Below are 16,648 nucleotides of genomic sequence, written 5' to 3'. Positions count from 1 at the left end.
CTTTCCTCTCGCCTGCCCCTTCGCGGCCACAAAACTGAGTAGCTTGAGACCAGGGCATTGAATGTCAGCAAGTCAGGGAGGCAGGCTGATGCGTGTCTGTTTAGTCTCAGTGCAGGGCGAAATGCCATCATTAATTCATTACCCAGCTGCCTGTCAAATAAATTGGCAATTACGTCCACCGCAGAAGCTTGGAATTCAGTAAATAGCACGTTAGCGTCTCTGAGTTGTTGAGAGATGTAAAGGGGAGAATTAAGCACCACAGTGTCTGTATCAGTAGCGGATGACAAGGGGCCGCATACACAGGCGATGTGGTGTCGTGATGAAAAGCCTGCAAGGAACTGGTAATGAGCTGTGTGGATTGGAACGTGTTAAAAACCATTGCTGATTTTCCACTTTGTTTTTATGCTTTCTTGCAGAGTTCAGCTCCTTCCAGCTTGGGAACAGGCTACTTCGTAAGTTTATCTCAACTTCCACATGTGTGCCTCGCGCTGGCATTCATTTTCTTGTGTAATATATACTCATTAGGATGTGGAAAAAAAGTCCAGGAAATTCCCTCTCAGTCCTGAAGAGCAGACTGATGTCCGTCCTTTTACTAAGAGTTATTTTATTTTTAAAAGACATCACCTGCTGGGCATTAGGGTTCACAAGTCAGTCTCAAAAATGTGTCTGGTTTCTAGCACCCAGGACATTTGCCCCTCACCTGGCAGAGTAAGGAGATACAGGGAATCCTGCTTAACTTGAGCCACCTTTCCTGAAAAATTGTTTTTTTGGTGAGAAGTGTCAAGTGGAAGATGGAATTCAATTTATGCAGTGAGGTATATATGTACTTTAAGATCCGTTGAAGAACTGCCCCACTTATACGATGAATTGCCATATTTTAGTTTTTTTGAGAGGTGAATGTATGCTTTCCCTCACAGTCTGAGTAGGTGCCCTTTAGATTTTTTTCCCAACAGCCATCAAAATCCTGATTTTATTGACTATAGATATATTATTTAATTTTAAGACCTTTTTCTCTGTCCTTTGGGAAGTGTGTGGATGGTGATACACCTCAGGGCTTATCCCAATATTTCTCATTCATGAAGAAATTGTCACTTCCATTCCTTTTATCTATAGCTAAATTATCCTTCTTGGGTTCAGTAATGCTTTTCAAGATACAAGTAATTAAGAATTACACATAAACGTTATTTACACAGTAGGATAACATGCCCATGTAGACATTTGTTGTGGTATTTAAAAGAATTTGAAGGAATCTTATTTATGTTCTGAATGATGGACACACTGATACTCTAATATCTGCTCAGCATTTTCAGGGAAAATAATGAAATCATGAAAATAAAGTGGAAAATAATTACTGATTCTGTTGCATTGGCTTTAAATTTCTCCCCCCTAGAATGCTAATTACTTTGGTTTTCTTCTGCCTACACATTTCTCTCCTTACATTTACGTTAAATCCATGAAAACAAGCATCATTTTATTGAATAATAAGTCTTTTCCAAGCTTAGATGAAGTGGCATTTAGTAAATGTGAATTTTTTTTTTTTTTTTTTTTGGTCTTAGCCTATGATACAAAGAGAAAGGGTTGATGATTTCTTGGTACCTGCTTCATACAGTCAGCACACTTATCCTTATTCTTTATTGTGGTTGAATATTCATGCCTACAGAAACAAGCAGGATGCTGAAACGAGATCCTGCTTCAGCAGCCGAAATAACAGAAGTAGTCCCATCTGCCATCTCTTCACACCAGGCTGGATGTGGGTTGAGATGCTGGAAGTAAAATCTGGAGCATGCCAATGTTTATTCTCTATCCAAAAACTAAATCCCCCTCTTTACTTTCTTCAGCAGAAGGAGGCCAATGCCACTGACTCAGCCTCTGATTACTTCCAGACTGAGCATTCAAATATATATATATATATTATTGTCAGTAAGAGCACTCTGAAAGAAGAAAGTCACCTCTAAAAGAACTGAGAATTTTATTATGCTTTTGGTCACTTACTTTTCTAATTCCAGGAATGTTTATTTTAATTCTCTAATGATAGGTTCTTATGAATAAAGAGTCTTTTGCAGTTATAAATCTCAAATAATTTTTACACTTACACAGTGCTGGATGAGTATAAAAGGTTTTCTTTACTTATTTTGGAAAAATTATTCTTAATATTACTTTGCTTATATATAAAAATCTGTAGTATTATTAGCTTACATGGAAGAGATACATACCAGATGTAAGTTCAGCTCTCAAGTATGACAAAAATGTTCTACATAGAATGTGTTTCCAATAATGGGATTATCATGTTATGAAAGTGCAAAATCCATTGTTGTTATTGCCAAGTCCTCATCAAAAAGCATCTTCTGTTTCAGTTTCTATCTCAGCAATATCACATGTAATATTTAATTTCAGGTACTAACTAAAGCATTGGTGAGTTTCACACTTCTAAGTGGTATAGTATATTCACAATTTTTAGTGATTTCATGCCAATGTATTCTTTGCACTGTGCTTTATGATCTATGATGTCATGATGACCTTTACCTAAGTGTATAGTGAAGGCTCAGCATCAGGTAAGTGGAATGGTGATATTTCGACTTTATCCTTAATCCTCTTCAGCATCACTCTGAAATGTGGGCAGAACCAAATTACCTGCAGAGTCAGTGAGCTATTAATGCATTGAACCATAGTGTGAATCCTAGTATAAGAAAATTGAAAGCACTCACCTCTTCAGTTTAACAACCCGAAACTGTTTTCTTAAATACTCTCCCTCGCCCCAACATTACTCTAACTTCAGAATCTTCTTTGATTTAGACTGTATGCTCCTGTAGAACTTTTAGTTACTAAGGTAGAATGCTGATCATCATGTATGCTGATAAAGTAGATGCCCACGTAACTGGATGCACTTGCAGGCCTATGTGTACACGTGTGTGTGTGCCTTACCCACAGCCAGTATGTTTTACTTCCCTTCAGTTCTTTTCATTAATCAGTAGTAGTCAGTTAAAGGCTTTGAAGAATAGACTTTTGTTTTTGATGAAATTGTATTTGTTTATACCTTCTTGGTTTTGTGTTTCATAGATGTCTGCTTAGGTCTGTCACTTTTCCAATCCATTTATAAGCTGAAGATTCGAGAAATGAGAACAGCAGCTAAAATCAGTATTTACATAAGCATATTGCAAAGAATTCTTAAAGTAGACAAAATAGAGAAGGATTGGAACAAACTTTTCACATTTTTGGGAGCTTATGAATAATGTGGGTGTTATACACACAGAGAGACACACATATATATTCATTACATACTCATGCCCAGCTCATATTCTAAATATAAATGAAAGTATAGACTAGTTGGAATCTATTTGCTTTTTTATTTTTTTGGCAAGAGTACCAAAACTTGTTGGAGTGTGTAGGATTTTCTTAAAAAAAAAAACACACACACATTGATGCAATGAACACATTTTTCTTTTCAATTTAAATGTTTTGGCCTATATTTTCCTCTTTTACATGTATTTGAAATTTTATTATTCATAGCATGTAATTAAGAACTTAGAGACAGGATGATATAAAGACTGCTTGTATGACCTTGGATGAATTATTTCTTGTCTCTGAGTCTGTTTCCTCATCTTCACCTACCTAAGAGTTGTGAATATTAAATGAGGTAAGGTATTTAATGCACACAAAGCAGCTCTCAATAGTAGGAAATAATACATGTTGTCTTCTGAACATGTAGAGTATGATGGAATAAATGTGGCCTCATTAAGTGGTTATGAAGTGTTGTGGTAATGGAGAAGTACCACTGGAAATTCACAATAAAAAGTAAAACACTGTAATTTATAACTGTAGGATAGTAATATTTTGTTCTCATTGCATTCTTTCTTGGGAGGCTAGGGTTTTGTGTTTGGTCAGCTGTATACCAGTTTACTCCATATACGAACATAAAACAAATACGGAATTCCTTCCCTGTTATCCTCTATGATCATGATGCGGTCAGAATGAACTATTCTGTAGGCCATCCACATATTATGGCTGTTTTAATTTGTCCGTTAAAGTTATTTGTTGATTTTTTTCCCCTTAGATCTGAGGCATTTAAAGACTGCTGATAGCTCTTCGGGTTGGGCTGAGAGTAGGAAGGAGACTTGGGATAGAAGTCTCAGGAAAGAAGAGATTCCTTTTTAGGAACATAATGAGTTTGGAAGTTAGAGTACATAAGTTAGAAATTTAATTATCTGCAATGATAGTTTGAAAGAGGTGGCCAAAATAACAGGACAAACAAAACATTGCCACCTAAATTTAAATTTACATTAAACCAGTAATACCCTGTAATAACTTCAGTATGCCCTGAGAAATCACCTGTGGGCTTATCACCAAATGTCTTTGAGATGTGACTGTTCTTGTATTCAATAATATCCCCAAGTGACCCCTAATAGTTACCCAGTAATTCACCTAAGTACATTTGAAACAGCCTCAGAGATTCTCTGTATCCAAAGTGAGCACAAGGTCACTAAAGTGGTTAGTTATGGGATATGTAATATAAAAATTTAATGAACATATTATTCTGATTATTATTATAAAACAAAAGCCTTGGAACCTATCAGTCACCTTAAAATCTAGGACATTGCTAATGATTTTGGAGGTGTCTGTATACTATGCAGAAACACTGAACAAATGAAATCAGTTGTCCTTTGGAATGGTAAATTTGCCAGTTTTGTGCTGTAACCTTTAAAATACTACCCTGAACTCTGTTTGGCTCCTAGAAAGTAACAGAACTAGAATCTACACTTAAGTATTGTGTTTTGTTGAGATTAGGAACCACAGAATTTATTGGAGGGTTGCTTTATATCTGTACTCTGACAGATTCTTCAGTATAGTCACCAGTAAAGTCTAATTTCAAGGGACTTAGACTAAAACTTGGGCTGCAAGGAGATCCAGCCAGTCCATCCTAAAGGAGATCAGTCCTGGGTGTTCATTGGAAGGACTGATACTGAGGCTGAAACTCCAATACTTAGGCCACCTCATGCGAAAAGTTGACTCATTGGAAAAGACCCTGATGCTAGGAGGGATTGGAGGCAGGAGGAGAAGGGGATGACAGAGGATGAGATGGCTGGATGGCATCACCGACTCGATGGACATGGGTTTGAGTAAACTCCGGGAGTTGGTGATGGACAGGGAGGCCTGGCGTGCTGTGATTCACGGGGTCGCAAAGAGTCAGACATGACTAAGCGACTGAACTGAACTGACACTAAAACTGAAATTCTGTTTTCTATTTCCCACTCTTACCTTTTTAAAATGTTTTTGATTGGTTTTTAACACTTTGAAATTCAGAATAGGGTCTGTGAGCCATGAGCGGCATACTCTGATTAAGTGAACGTTACAATTTAAATTTGGGTGAGTAGACATTTCATCATTTGTAGAATCTGTGCAATGGGATGACTCTTCTTTCTTACCCTGTGGAAATTGTCTTTTGTCTCCATACCATTTTTACCTTCCTTGTGAAGTACAAGGTAATCAAGAAATTTGGTGAATAAAATAAACAGAAAGGATGAGTTGGTGTCTCCAGTTGCCACCAATCCCATAATATTCTCATTTTCTGAATTTTTCTGTGAGGGAGTAGACTAAGTATTTTTAAACATCTACAGGAATCTTTGTGGTTGGCTGTTGCAAACTAATTACGGAGGTAGAATGAAAACCCAGGTGCTCCTCCTGGATGTGGGAACGAGCCATCAGCCTGGTCTCCCTGTCTTCTCACCTCTCCTCTCTGGCCCCTCAGATCTGGAGAAGTAAATCATTTTCAAAAATATGATTTGAGAAAAGAAAATGATTTGAGGGGGAAAAAAGATTTTACCAGCCACTGGACTAGATAATTGCTAAAGGGCCTTTGGTTCTTTATATTCCAAGATCTGTAATTCTGTCTGCCCTGCATCTAACTGTCTGCCCCAGGATCAGCCCCTCTGATTGGCTTTGCTGCCTTTCTCTGCTGTCGTCTGAGCGACAGGAGTGTAAGGCCATAGTCCCCTTACTGCTCAATGAGTGACCAAGTCTGCCTTTCTTTGAAATTAACAGTGGTGAGCAGTGCTTTTATATCTGCATTATTCAGTTACATAAGCACATAGAAATAGGCTATAAGCTTATTCTGTCCCATAGCTAGTATATCTGTATTTGGTCATAGAGATGGTGTGGTAAAGCTTTTAACGAAGTAAGCAGTGTATTGACAGTCCCAGAGGGAACGTACAGGTCTCTGTCATGGAATTCAGAAAGTAATGTTATTTATTTTTTTAAAGCTGTTTCCCAGCATTGGCTTTAAAGGAGATTGTCTTATCCTTGTTGGGGATTTCCAAATTACAGAAATGTTGAATGAGTTGGTATGAGCAATATAAACTAAACCATGGGCAGTGTGAAACCCCAAGGTTTACTCTGACTACCCACACAACCTTTATTTTGATAGATTTAACTGGCCTGGAGTTTTATGGACTATCAATCAGAAGAATCTTTCAGATCAAAGACTGATTTCTTTGCTTAACTGCTTTAAAAAATATTTTTCCTGAAATTGTAAATGAAATGCTTCCCAATCCATTGCATAAGGAACTTAGAGCTTGGTGAAATACCAAGAGTACCATTTGAAAAGAGGTTAAAAAACACAACTGGGGCTTGTTAAAAAGGAAAAGTGCTATTTTAACTCCAAGTGTCACATTTTCCTATAGTCAGCTCCAGCAGTAAATAAGAGTTATTGGAGGCTTAGATGGTTTGAGACACTTCACTTATCTCCTAGTACTTGACTTCAGAAGCCAAACATTTAAAATGCATTTTGCTCATGCAAAAATGTTTATCCATTTAAAACACAATATCATTTTAACAAAAGCACCTTGGTGACAAGCTGTTTAGATACAGCACAGTTAATAAACTGTCAGGTCCCATACACGTATACTCGAAAAGACCAACACAGTTACCCAAAGATTGGCATTATAAATCACTGTTAACAAACCTAATTTGCTTACTAGGCTAATGAATGATCTCCAGTTTTCTTGTTGTAATTAGCTTCACTAACAGTCACGTTAAAAGGACCTGCCTTATACTACATATACTACATGTGATTTCTTTTCTTTCATATTTTCGGTATTTGGTTTATAGGATGTAAACAAAACAAACAAAAAAGACTTTCAGTCTCTCTTGACCACTCCCTGGTAATAAATTCAGATTGTAGCTTGCAGTGGAAGCCTTGCCAAAGGTGATGACTGTCTATTAGGGGCTTATAAACTGTAGTGTACTCACATATTTGCAGTGGAGTGGTGAAGCCAGATAATTGCAGTGTTTCCCGTCTAAATGCGCTGCTGTGTGTAGTGGCCTCTGATTTTAAGGAGCCATTAAAAATGCAGCAAGGCATAACAGCTGTGGTTCCCAGTGTACTTCTAATATTTCATATGTTCATTGCATCTCATAAAATCTTGCCCAGACCAACAAATGATTGTAAGTACCACTGAAAAGCTCCAGAAGGAAATTGGGGAGAATCTGAATGATGTAGGTAGCATTACAGAGACCAAGCAAGAACTCACTCAAGCCCATAGTGGGCCACATTTCTCAAATAACTCCCCAAAGTTCTCCATTTCCATTTTCGTCTCTGTGGAAAACATTGACGTTTTATCTCTTGCAAGAGGCTCCTGTAAGTAACCTATTTTTGTGGGAAATAGTCCTGACTCTGCAGAGGGAAGGTAGGGCTGTATCCTGTGCAGAGAGAATCATAGTAAGTTAACATCTCAATCCTAAACCCAAATGAGGCAAGCAATTTGGCTCCTTTAGAATTTATTTAAAATATATTTAAAAAATGACTTGGTAACAGTACTAACTCTGTGATATGACAACCTGACTTCTCTGAACAAAAGAAACGTTAATACATTCTGAGAGGCAAAGAAAACTAGAGAATTCAGTGTTCTTTTTATCAGATATTAAACATCGTGACCAAATGAAAGCTTTAAGGTGTGTTTGTACAGAGGCACAATAACAGTTACAAGATATTTGCATCTATTTGTTGCTAAATTACTAACTTTCAATTTGTGAATTAAAATAGACCTATTAGTTTTATTTTATGTAGTCTGAGGGTTACAAAATCTCTGGGTAAGAAGAGACTTCACAGACCACCCTGTGATATCATATAGTATTCGTCTTTGTTTTGATTTACCTCACTTAGCATAATGCCTTCAATGTATATCCAGGCTGTCGTGAATTGTAGAATTTCCTTCTTTCTCATGTCTGAATAATAACATATATATATATTGAACATATAGAAGAACATGTATATATGTTATTATTCAGACATCATATCTTCTTTATCCATTTATTCACTGACAGATACTTAGGTTGTTTCCCTATCTTGGCTGTTGTGAATAATGCTGCAGTGAATGTGAGTGTGCAGTTGGTAAGTTTGCTAGATCATATGGTAGTTTAATTTTTAATTTTGTGGTGGACTCTTTTTCTGTTTTTCATAATTGCCAAACCAGTTTACATTTCCACTAACAGCATATAAGTGTCCCCTTTTCTCCACATCCTTGCCAATATTTTTTTATCTTTTTTTTTTTTTTTTTGATAAAAGCCATCTGAACATCTGTGAAGTGACACCTTGTTGTTTTGATTTGCATTTCTCTGATGATTAATAATGTTGGGCCTCTATTCATCTACCTGTTGGCTGTCTTTCTTTAGAAAAAATATCTGTTTTAGGTCCTTTGCCTGTTTTTAATTAACTTATAAGTTACCACTTATATGTTGAATCTTAAAAAGTTGAACTTGTGAAAACTGAGAGTAGCATGGTGGTTACCAGGGGCTGTAACTAGTAAGCAAAGAAGAACCCTTTGCTTCTTTGTCAGAGATTAGTTGACTATATTTTTGTGTGTCTATTTTTGTCTCTCAGTTCTGTTTCATTAATCTGTCTGGGGTTTTTTGTTCGTTTGGTGGGATTTTTTTGGCCAATATCACAGTGTCTTGATTACTATAAACAAATAATAATACTTAGAAATAAGTTTTGAAGTTGTGTTTTGTCAGTTCTTCAACTTTGTTTTTCTCCTTCATCATTTAAGTGGAAATTCTGGGTCTTTTGCCTCCCCATATAAGCTTTAAAATCAGTTTGTCAATATCCAGAAAATGTCTTGCTGGTGTTTTGCTTGGAATTGCATTGAATCTGTAGATGTAGTTGGGATGAAGTGATATCTTGACAGTATTGAATTTTCTTGTTCATGAACATGGAACATCTCTGAATTTTTATTTAGTTCTTCTTTGATGTTTTTCATCAGAGTTTTGTAATAGCTTTCCTGGTATAAATCTTGTGTGTGCTTTGTTATGTTAATAACTAAATGTTTTACTTTGGGGGGTGCTCATGTAAATGATAATATGTTTTAAAATTTAAACTCCACTTGTTAATTGCTGTCATATAGGAATGTGATTGAACTTCATAATATTAATCTTGTTTCCTGAAACCTTACTCTTTTCACTTACTGTTTCTAAAGGGAGCATTTAATATTTCTTTTGGATTTTTTACATAGGTGATTATTTCATGTGTGAATAAAGACATTTTTATTTCTTCCTTCCAAAACTATTTACTTTTTATTTCCTCTTCTGGTCTTATTGTATTAGCTAGGACATCCAGTTTGATGTTGCAAAGGAGTAATGAGAGGAAACATCCTTGCCTTGTTCCTGGTTTTACAGAAAAGCATTGAGATTCTTACCAGTGTGTATGATATTTGCTGTAGATTTTTTTGTAGGTATGCTTTATCAAGGATAGGAAGTTTCCTTTTATTCCCAGTGTGCTGACAGGTTTTTATCATGAATGAGTATTGATTTTTTCAAATGCTTTTTTTTTTGTTTATTGATATGCTCACATGATTAATCTCCTTCAGTCTGCTGATGTGATAGATTGCATTAATTAGTATTCAAATGTTGTTCTTGCTTTTCTGGCATACATCCTACTCATTTGTGATGTGTATTTCTTTTTATACATTGTTGGGTATGATTTGATAATATTTTATTGAGGATTTTTGCATGGATGTTCATGAAAGATATTGATCTGTAGTTTTTTTCTAATGTCTCTGTCCAGTTTTGATATTAAAGTAATGCTGGCCTCATAGAATGAGTTATAAAGTATTCTTTCTTCTTTTACCTTCTGAAAGAGATTGTAGAGAATTGGCATAATTTCATACTTCAGTGTTTGGTAGAACTCACTAGTAAACTCATCTGGTTCTTGTGCTTTCTGTTTGGAAGATAATTATTGCTTCAAGTTCTTTAATCAGGCTTATTCAGATTACTTATTTCTTCTTGAGTTATGACAGAAGTATCTTTCAAGGAATTGGTCCATTTCATCCAAGTCATATTATTTGTGGCATAGCGTCCTTCTTTATATTCATTATTATTTGCTTAATGTCCATGGGATTTGTAGTGATGTCCCCACTTTCATCCCAATGTTAATAAATTATGTCTTCTTTCTTTTTCTAAGTTAGCCTGGATAGAGGCTTATTGATTTTTTTTTACCTTTTCAGAGAACCAGCTTTTGGATTTATTGATCTTCTCTATTGAGTTTCTGTTTTTAACTTCATTGATTTGTCCTCTAATTTGTATTAATTTTTTTTCTTCTGCTTAGGATTTAATTTGCTCTGATTTATCATTTCCTTATGTGGAAACATTGATTATTGATTTTAAAAGTCTTCTAATATATGGATTCATTGGTATAAAGTTTCTTTAGGACTCTTTTCACTGTATTCCACAAATTTCAATGTTATATTTTATTTTCACTTAGTTGAAGATATTTATCTTGAGATTTCTCCTTTGACCTGTGTGTTTTTTTTAAGTGTGGTATTTCCTCGAAAGGTTTTTACTTTTCAAAAGTATCAGTTTCAGCACCTTCACCTCAGCTAACCTAGAAGCATTTGATTCATAATAAGTTTCTCAAGAGATTTTTGAGGAGTCATCCTGACACATGTTCATAGACCTTAGTTGTACACATGTATGATTAATTCTAGAGACCTTTTCAGTTGTCATTACCACATGATTTAATTATAAACACATTTGTTTTAACAAATGTTTGTATCTTTTCTTGCTATAATATTGCTTGTCCAAGAGTCATTTAAATATCTGTTTAAATCTGACCTTTATTTGTACTTGATATTTTTTCTGCCACATAGTTTCTTTGTCATACTTATGTGCAGACTCTCAAGTTTTGGGTAGAATGTTTTTATGTTTGCAGAGGGCAGGAAGAAGATTCCATGAGTTCTTGCTAGAATTACTTTTAGGGGTCCAGGTACTCCTCTATTTGAGAAAATTATCCAGTGAGTTTTATGTATAATACGTTTGTTGTTGTTTAGTCACAAAATTGTGTCCAACTCTTTTGTGACCCTGTGGACTGTAGCCTGCCTTGCTCTCTCCTCTGTCCATGGGATTTCTCAGGCAAGAATACTGGAGTGGGTTTCCTTCTCCAGGGGATCTTCCTGACCTAGGATCAAACCCTCGTCTCCTGCCCTTGGTAGGAGAATTCTTTACCACTGAGCCACCTGGGAAGCCCTATAATACATTACATTTTCATTAATAGAATCTGTGTTTCTGTCAGTTTGTATGTTCAGAGTATTTCTTTAGGCAACAGATAGCTCATTTAATGTTTTTACTCCTGATTTTAGTCATTAGGCTAATTTTATTACATTTTAACTCTTTTTCCCATCATTCAGCAATAGTTTCACTCGTTTACTCTTTTGAAGTAATAGAATTATTTACATATTTTTCCTTTTCTCCTATTTTCTGCTCTCCAGCCTGCCCCCCCAATTTCATTCTGTAAGATGATAAAACTGCAAAATGTGAGCCTGAACAATAAAGGATTGTTCCACTGATTGCTAAACATTTATTATAGCACTTTTAAGCTCATTCCAGGTCATTGTGCTGCCAATTAGTTTGATTACAGGCATTTAAGCTGTCACATACAAAGCTTTCTGCTTCTTAGGGTTTCAGCTTCAAATCTTGAAAATTGAGTGCTCTGTACTTCTCTGTGGACACAGTTCTCTTCTAATATTTTGGAAGAAACCTTTGCATCTAATAAAGATCACTCACAGTTTCAGAGCATGAAATAATCTGATATGCAGTTTAGGATCAGTGATTCAATTTTATTTAAAAATTTAAGACTGTGCATGTGAACATATGTGTGAGTAGGTGACTATCAAAACCACCTCTTTATTTTCATTTTTGGGTATAGCCTACATTTGCAAATCATTAAAACTTTGGACTCTAAACATTCCAAATGTGACTGATATTTTGTCTGGGAGAGTGAAAGAATTTCAGAGAATTTAAACAAAAATTTCTAATGTAGCACCCTTAACACAAGGAAATAGTGGAAGAGTATTTGTAGATAGAAAATAGAATCTGAGGGTATTAAAGTTTTGAATAGTTGATTAGTTTAAGAGATGATTTTCAAAGCAAAGGTAAAGCATGACTCTTATACATTATAAAATGTACAAGTTTCAAAGATTTCATTTAATTAGTAATGAAGAAACTGGTTAGATACTATAACTTTCCCAATTCAAAGAACAGTCAAAATTGTAGATGAGGAATATTAAATGAATGCAAAAATGAAAATAGAACTGACTTTGAGGGCGGTCAGTTGAACCTCAATATGACAAGACAGAATTTGCTTGATTGCAGATAAAAATTATTTTGCATTGCTGTTACATATCTGTAATTTATAGAGATGGAAATTGGCTCTTATGAAATGAGAAAAACAATTTTGAAGAGTTCACTGTAGATAATGCATAGTGTTCCCTTGAAGCACAGATCTTCCACTGTTTGATAAAAAAAAAGTCTGAAGAAAGGTTGGTTTCATTAGATTTGGTGTGATTATTTACATAGGTACAGCAGGATTATCACTTTATATTTAAACATTTTACAGTTTGCTTTTGTTGGAAGATTTTGTCGGAAGTTAATATGGTACTTTTGAAAGTCTAATACTTGCTGTCTTGAGTCTGGAAAGTCAAACTCAGGAAACTTCTCCACCACCTGCAGTACATGTATATTTAGGTGAATTTCTTTCTTCTTATAGTTCCCTAAATATCCCACAGTGGCCCACCCGGAAGTCATATTTTTTTTCCTAGTTATTAGACTGGACCCTGTCAGCCAGGTAACAGGGTACTTTTTCTAGGAGCATTTTGTTAATAATGGCTCTGTAAGGCCAACCTTGATTCTTTAAACGTGTCTAATTATATCTGATTAAATAAGCATTACCCTCAAATATGGCATTCCACACAAGACCTTGGAATTTTTCTAGGCATATTCTGGTAAATAGGAAAACCAGTTCTTATTGAATCTTTGCAAATAACTCATTTCATGAAAAATAAGCCTCAAGAGTTTCTGAATTTTTAGAGGTCAGTGAGAATAAGATATCATTTAAAAATATTTTAGTTTACAAAGCAGAATCTACTAAATTGTTATGGAGTGTAGATATATTAAGAAAACTGAAACAGAAAACAGGACATTAAAACAGTATCAATGATGTTTTAAACAAATTTAAAAAAATAACTGATGAACCTTCATCACTTCATTCAGTCCTTTATAATTCATTCTTGCTCCACTGGATCTTAGGTTATTAATCTTATGAATTTCTTTGCTTCTCAACTAAAAAAAGCCCTGGAAATCCTGACTCAGCCCACTGATCTGCTCTTAAAGTTGTTAAAGTAATGACAGGAGAAGCCTGTCCTCATGAGCCTTTCCCTTGAAGTCTTGGTTATTTATCATATCTCACACTCCAATGTTCTTGCCTTGAAAATCCCACGGACAGAGGAGCCTGGTGTGCTATACTCCATGGGGTCGCAGAATAATAGGACACGAAGAGTAGGACATGACTTAGCAACTAAACAAGAGCCCTAGCCTAGCCTGTTGCTGGGTGCAGGGCTTAAAAGGAAACATCAGAGTAAAACAATAAACTATGTGTAAAATAACAGAGATGTAAATTAAGGCTGTGGTTAATTAAGCAGGTATAATTTCCAAAGTGGAAAATTTGATGAGAGTTCATAAGAGGAATATTGTAACCAAGAAGAAAACTTAGTTGTTTCTGTGGCAAGCAAAGCAAACAAACTAGCAAAAAGGTCTTAGACAAAAGTGTAATTAATGAAACAACCTCTTAAAATTGGACAAACGTTGGTATGATTTTAACACATTTCTTTAGTTTCATATTCAAAGATTACAAACCAATGCAAATAAAATTCACTTTTCAAGTTTTGTCCTCATGACACTTTCATTTTCTGGAACAAACTGACACCTTACTTAAGGATTCATTTTACTGGTTCCATAAAGTCAGGATTAATTCTGTAATATCACTAATATGTTATTAATGTCCAGTGTGTTCATTGTTGCTAGTTAGAAATGGATGAGTAAATAAGCATGTAATGTATTTTCAGTTTTCAGTATGCGCACACAGATACACAAACACAGATACCCACACAAAGTAAACTGATTGAGGTCCTCTGTAAATTTTGAGTGTTGAAAGGGTGTTTGGAAACCAAAAATCTTCAAAACCGCTACTTTAGGTCAGAAGTGTTCTTTTCCTTCAAAAATAGAGCACATAAGAGTTTTAACATGTATATTTTAGAAATTGCTGTTCTTAAATGTAATGTCAACTTTTTGTATTACAACTTTTAACTAAAGTAACTAACTTATTCACAGGAAAAAAAAACTGAAGGGGTAGATAATTGTGCACTGCCTGCCACATATTAGCATTTTAGCAAAGATCATGAATAAACATAACTAATTTTCTACAGCCATACACATCCCTTATACAATCTCGTAGCAAAAATGAGCATGTCATTAACTGAAATATTCAGACTCTCTGTAGCTTATAAAAATAAAAACTGAAACCATATATACATAAAAGTGGATTTAGTAATCAATATTTCAGTATTCATTCTTAGATATGGCCTAGGTAAGTAATGAATATCCATTAAAGAACTCAATTTAATATTAGTTTTAGGTTTTAAGTTACTTAAAGATCTTGAAAATTATGTTCAAACCGACATACTGCAACATAATTATTGTTGAATGAAGTTCATTAGAATAATGATTCAATTCAGTCAAATTAAGGTTTTTGTAATCCTGAACATAGAGGAGAAATAATGGTAGCTTATTTGAGCAGTTAATCTGTACATATTTGGGAAGGACATGACAAGTAGAATTAAAATATGCATTTGTATTACATTTAACACTCATAAAATACTAAGAATACATAGCTGTTTTTTATTAAAAAAAATTTTATTAAGCTGATCTTGTTTGGCAGGTGTTCACCTAAATTATGTGAACCTAGATTTAGAAAATGTTTTTGAGTTTGTTTATGTAAGAATTATTTTTTAATCTACCACATTTAAAGTATTAGAAATTTAATTTCTTGCTTTCTGGTAATTTTAGGAATATTTAGTTTATGTAGGACCTTATTTATACTCAGTAGCCTGCCAGAACAGAACTCTTAATTTTAGAGACTTTATAAACTTCTTATTAATACCATATGGAGGTAGGAAAACATTACACACTTATACATATTAGAGGCCTTTCTGAATTACAGATATTTAGATCTACAGATAAAGAGCTTACTATTCCAATTCTAAGATTTTAGGTGTGTATAAAGAGTAAACAGAAGCACACAGAAATCTCATTGATGAAAAATGCAAAGAGCTGTTCTCCTCCTGAGTGGATGTAAATTTCTTAGTTATTTGAGCTCAAAGCAGATAAATAGACAAAGAAGACTAACAAGTTAGAATTTCTGTTGCTTCAAGATAGACATCTGCATTTGATATTTGGCACCTTTCTACAGAATCTTTTTTGTGGTACAGTATACATTTGTAGTTAGCATTGATAATTTAACAAATGTGCCTGCTTCTCTTTTAGTTTCTGTGGATATAGTAGCAGTAAGTTAACCAAAGTTTCTGCCTCTGCCGGATGATGGTAGGATATCTAAAGAAAAATACTTATGAAGACATTTGAGCTTTTAAGCAAACAGAGTAACCAGGACCGAATCTACTATCCCATCAGAAAACAAGATGACATAAAACAGAATTTTGCAAGACACTGGGTTTATGGCAGTGAAGGACAGCGGTGCCTGAAAGACAGGAAATCTATGTCATGATTTTATGACTGTCTCAACTTACTGTCTCAAGAGAATTGCAGACCTTCATGCGGGGTTGGGAGGTAGCTTTGAGGTACCAGGTGGAGCCCAGCAGACTTCTCTGCATTAGAAGTCACTGATAATCTAGAAAGAACAAGGAAGCTAGAGTTCTAGGACTCAGGACTAGAGAGAAGGAGTTCCAGAATCTCCAGAGAATTCCTTTCCATTATTAAGCAAAGTCCTTTTCAGCTCATGCATAAATAGAAATTGCTTGAGACTGAGGAACGAATCATCCAAAAGGATTAGCGAGAACAGTGTCTGGCACTCACATATAGGGAGTAATAGTGTCTGTTCCTACCAAGATGGGAAAACCTCCAAATTCATGGAGCACTGGGTCATGTACATAATAAGGTCTTAACTCAGTATTGAGGAATAATTAAATTGAGCATTGCTGCAGTCTCCCTTAACACATTTTTAAATCAATATTTACCTTAGAGGTGATTTTTTTTATTGGAGGGTAATGGCATTATAATATTGTGGTAGTCTCAGCTGTGCATCAACAAGAATCAGTTA

General features: G+C 35.0%; 1 protein-coding gene and 1 long non-coding RNA gene across 7 annotated transcripts in view; one reads left to right on the top strand and one right to left on the bottom strand.

Annotated features, from left to right (window-relative positions):
• Positions 1-16,648, top strand: part of AUTS2 (activator of transcription and developmental regulator AUTS2) — a 1,185,004-nt gene that overhangs the window by 517,052 nt on the left and 651,304 nt on the right. For 5 of the 6 annotated variants that reach the window (XM_070461291.1, XM_020869794.2, XM_070461289.1 and 2 more), the window contains one exon: positions 417-452. The exons of the other annotated variant lie outside the window; for it this stretch is intronic. In XM_070461291.1, the coding sequence (XP_070317392.1) occupies positions 417-452 (36 nt within the window). The remainder of the gene's footprint in view (positions 1-416; positions 453-16,648) is intronic. 6 annotated transcript variants of the gene reach the window in all.
• Positions 14,248-16,243, bottom strand: LOC110122312 (uncharacterized). The gene is made up of 2 exons (XR_002309191.1): positions 16,119-16,243; positions 14,248-14,528 (listed from the first exon to the last, which is right to left on the bottom strand). It is a non-coding gene; the product is annotated as an uncharacterized lncRNA (long non-coding RNA).

The sequence above is a fragment of the Odocoileus virginianus genome, chromosome 33, assembly GCF_023699985.2.
Source record: "Odocoileus virginianus isolate 20LAN1187 ecotype Illinois chromosome 33, Ovbor_1.2, whole genome shotgun sequence".
In the NCBI taxonomy this organism is placed as follows: Eukaryota; Metazoa; Chordata; class Mammalia; order Artiodactyla; family Cervidae; genus Odocoileus; species Odocoileus virginianus.
Note: the sequence above shows the minus strand (reverse complement) of the source record. Positions and strands in the feature narration are given on the sequence as shown.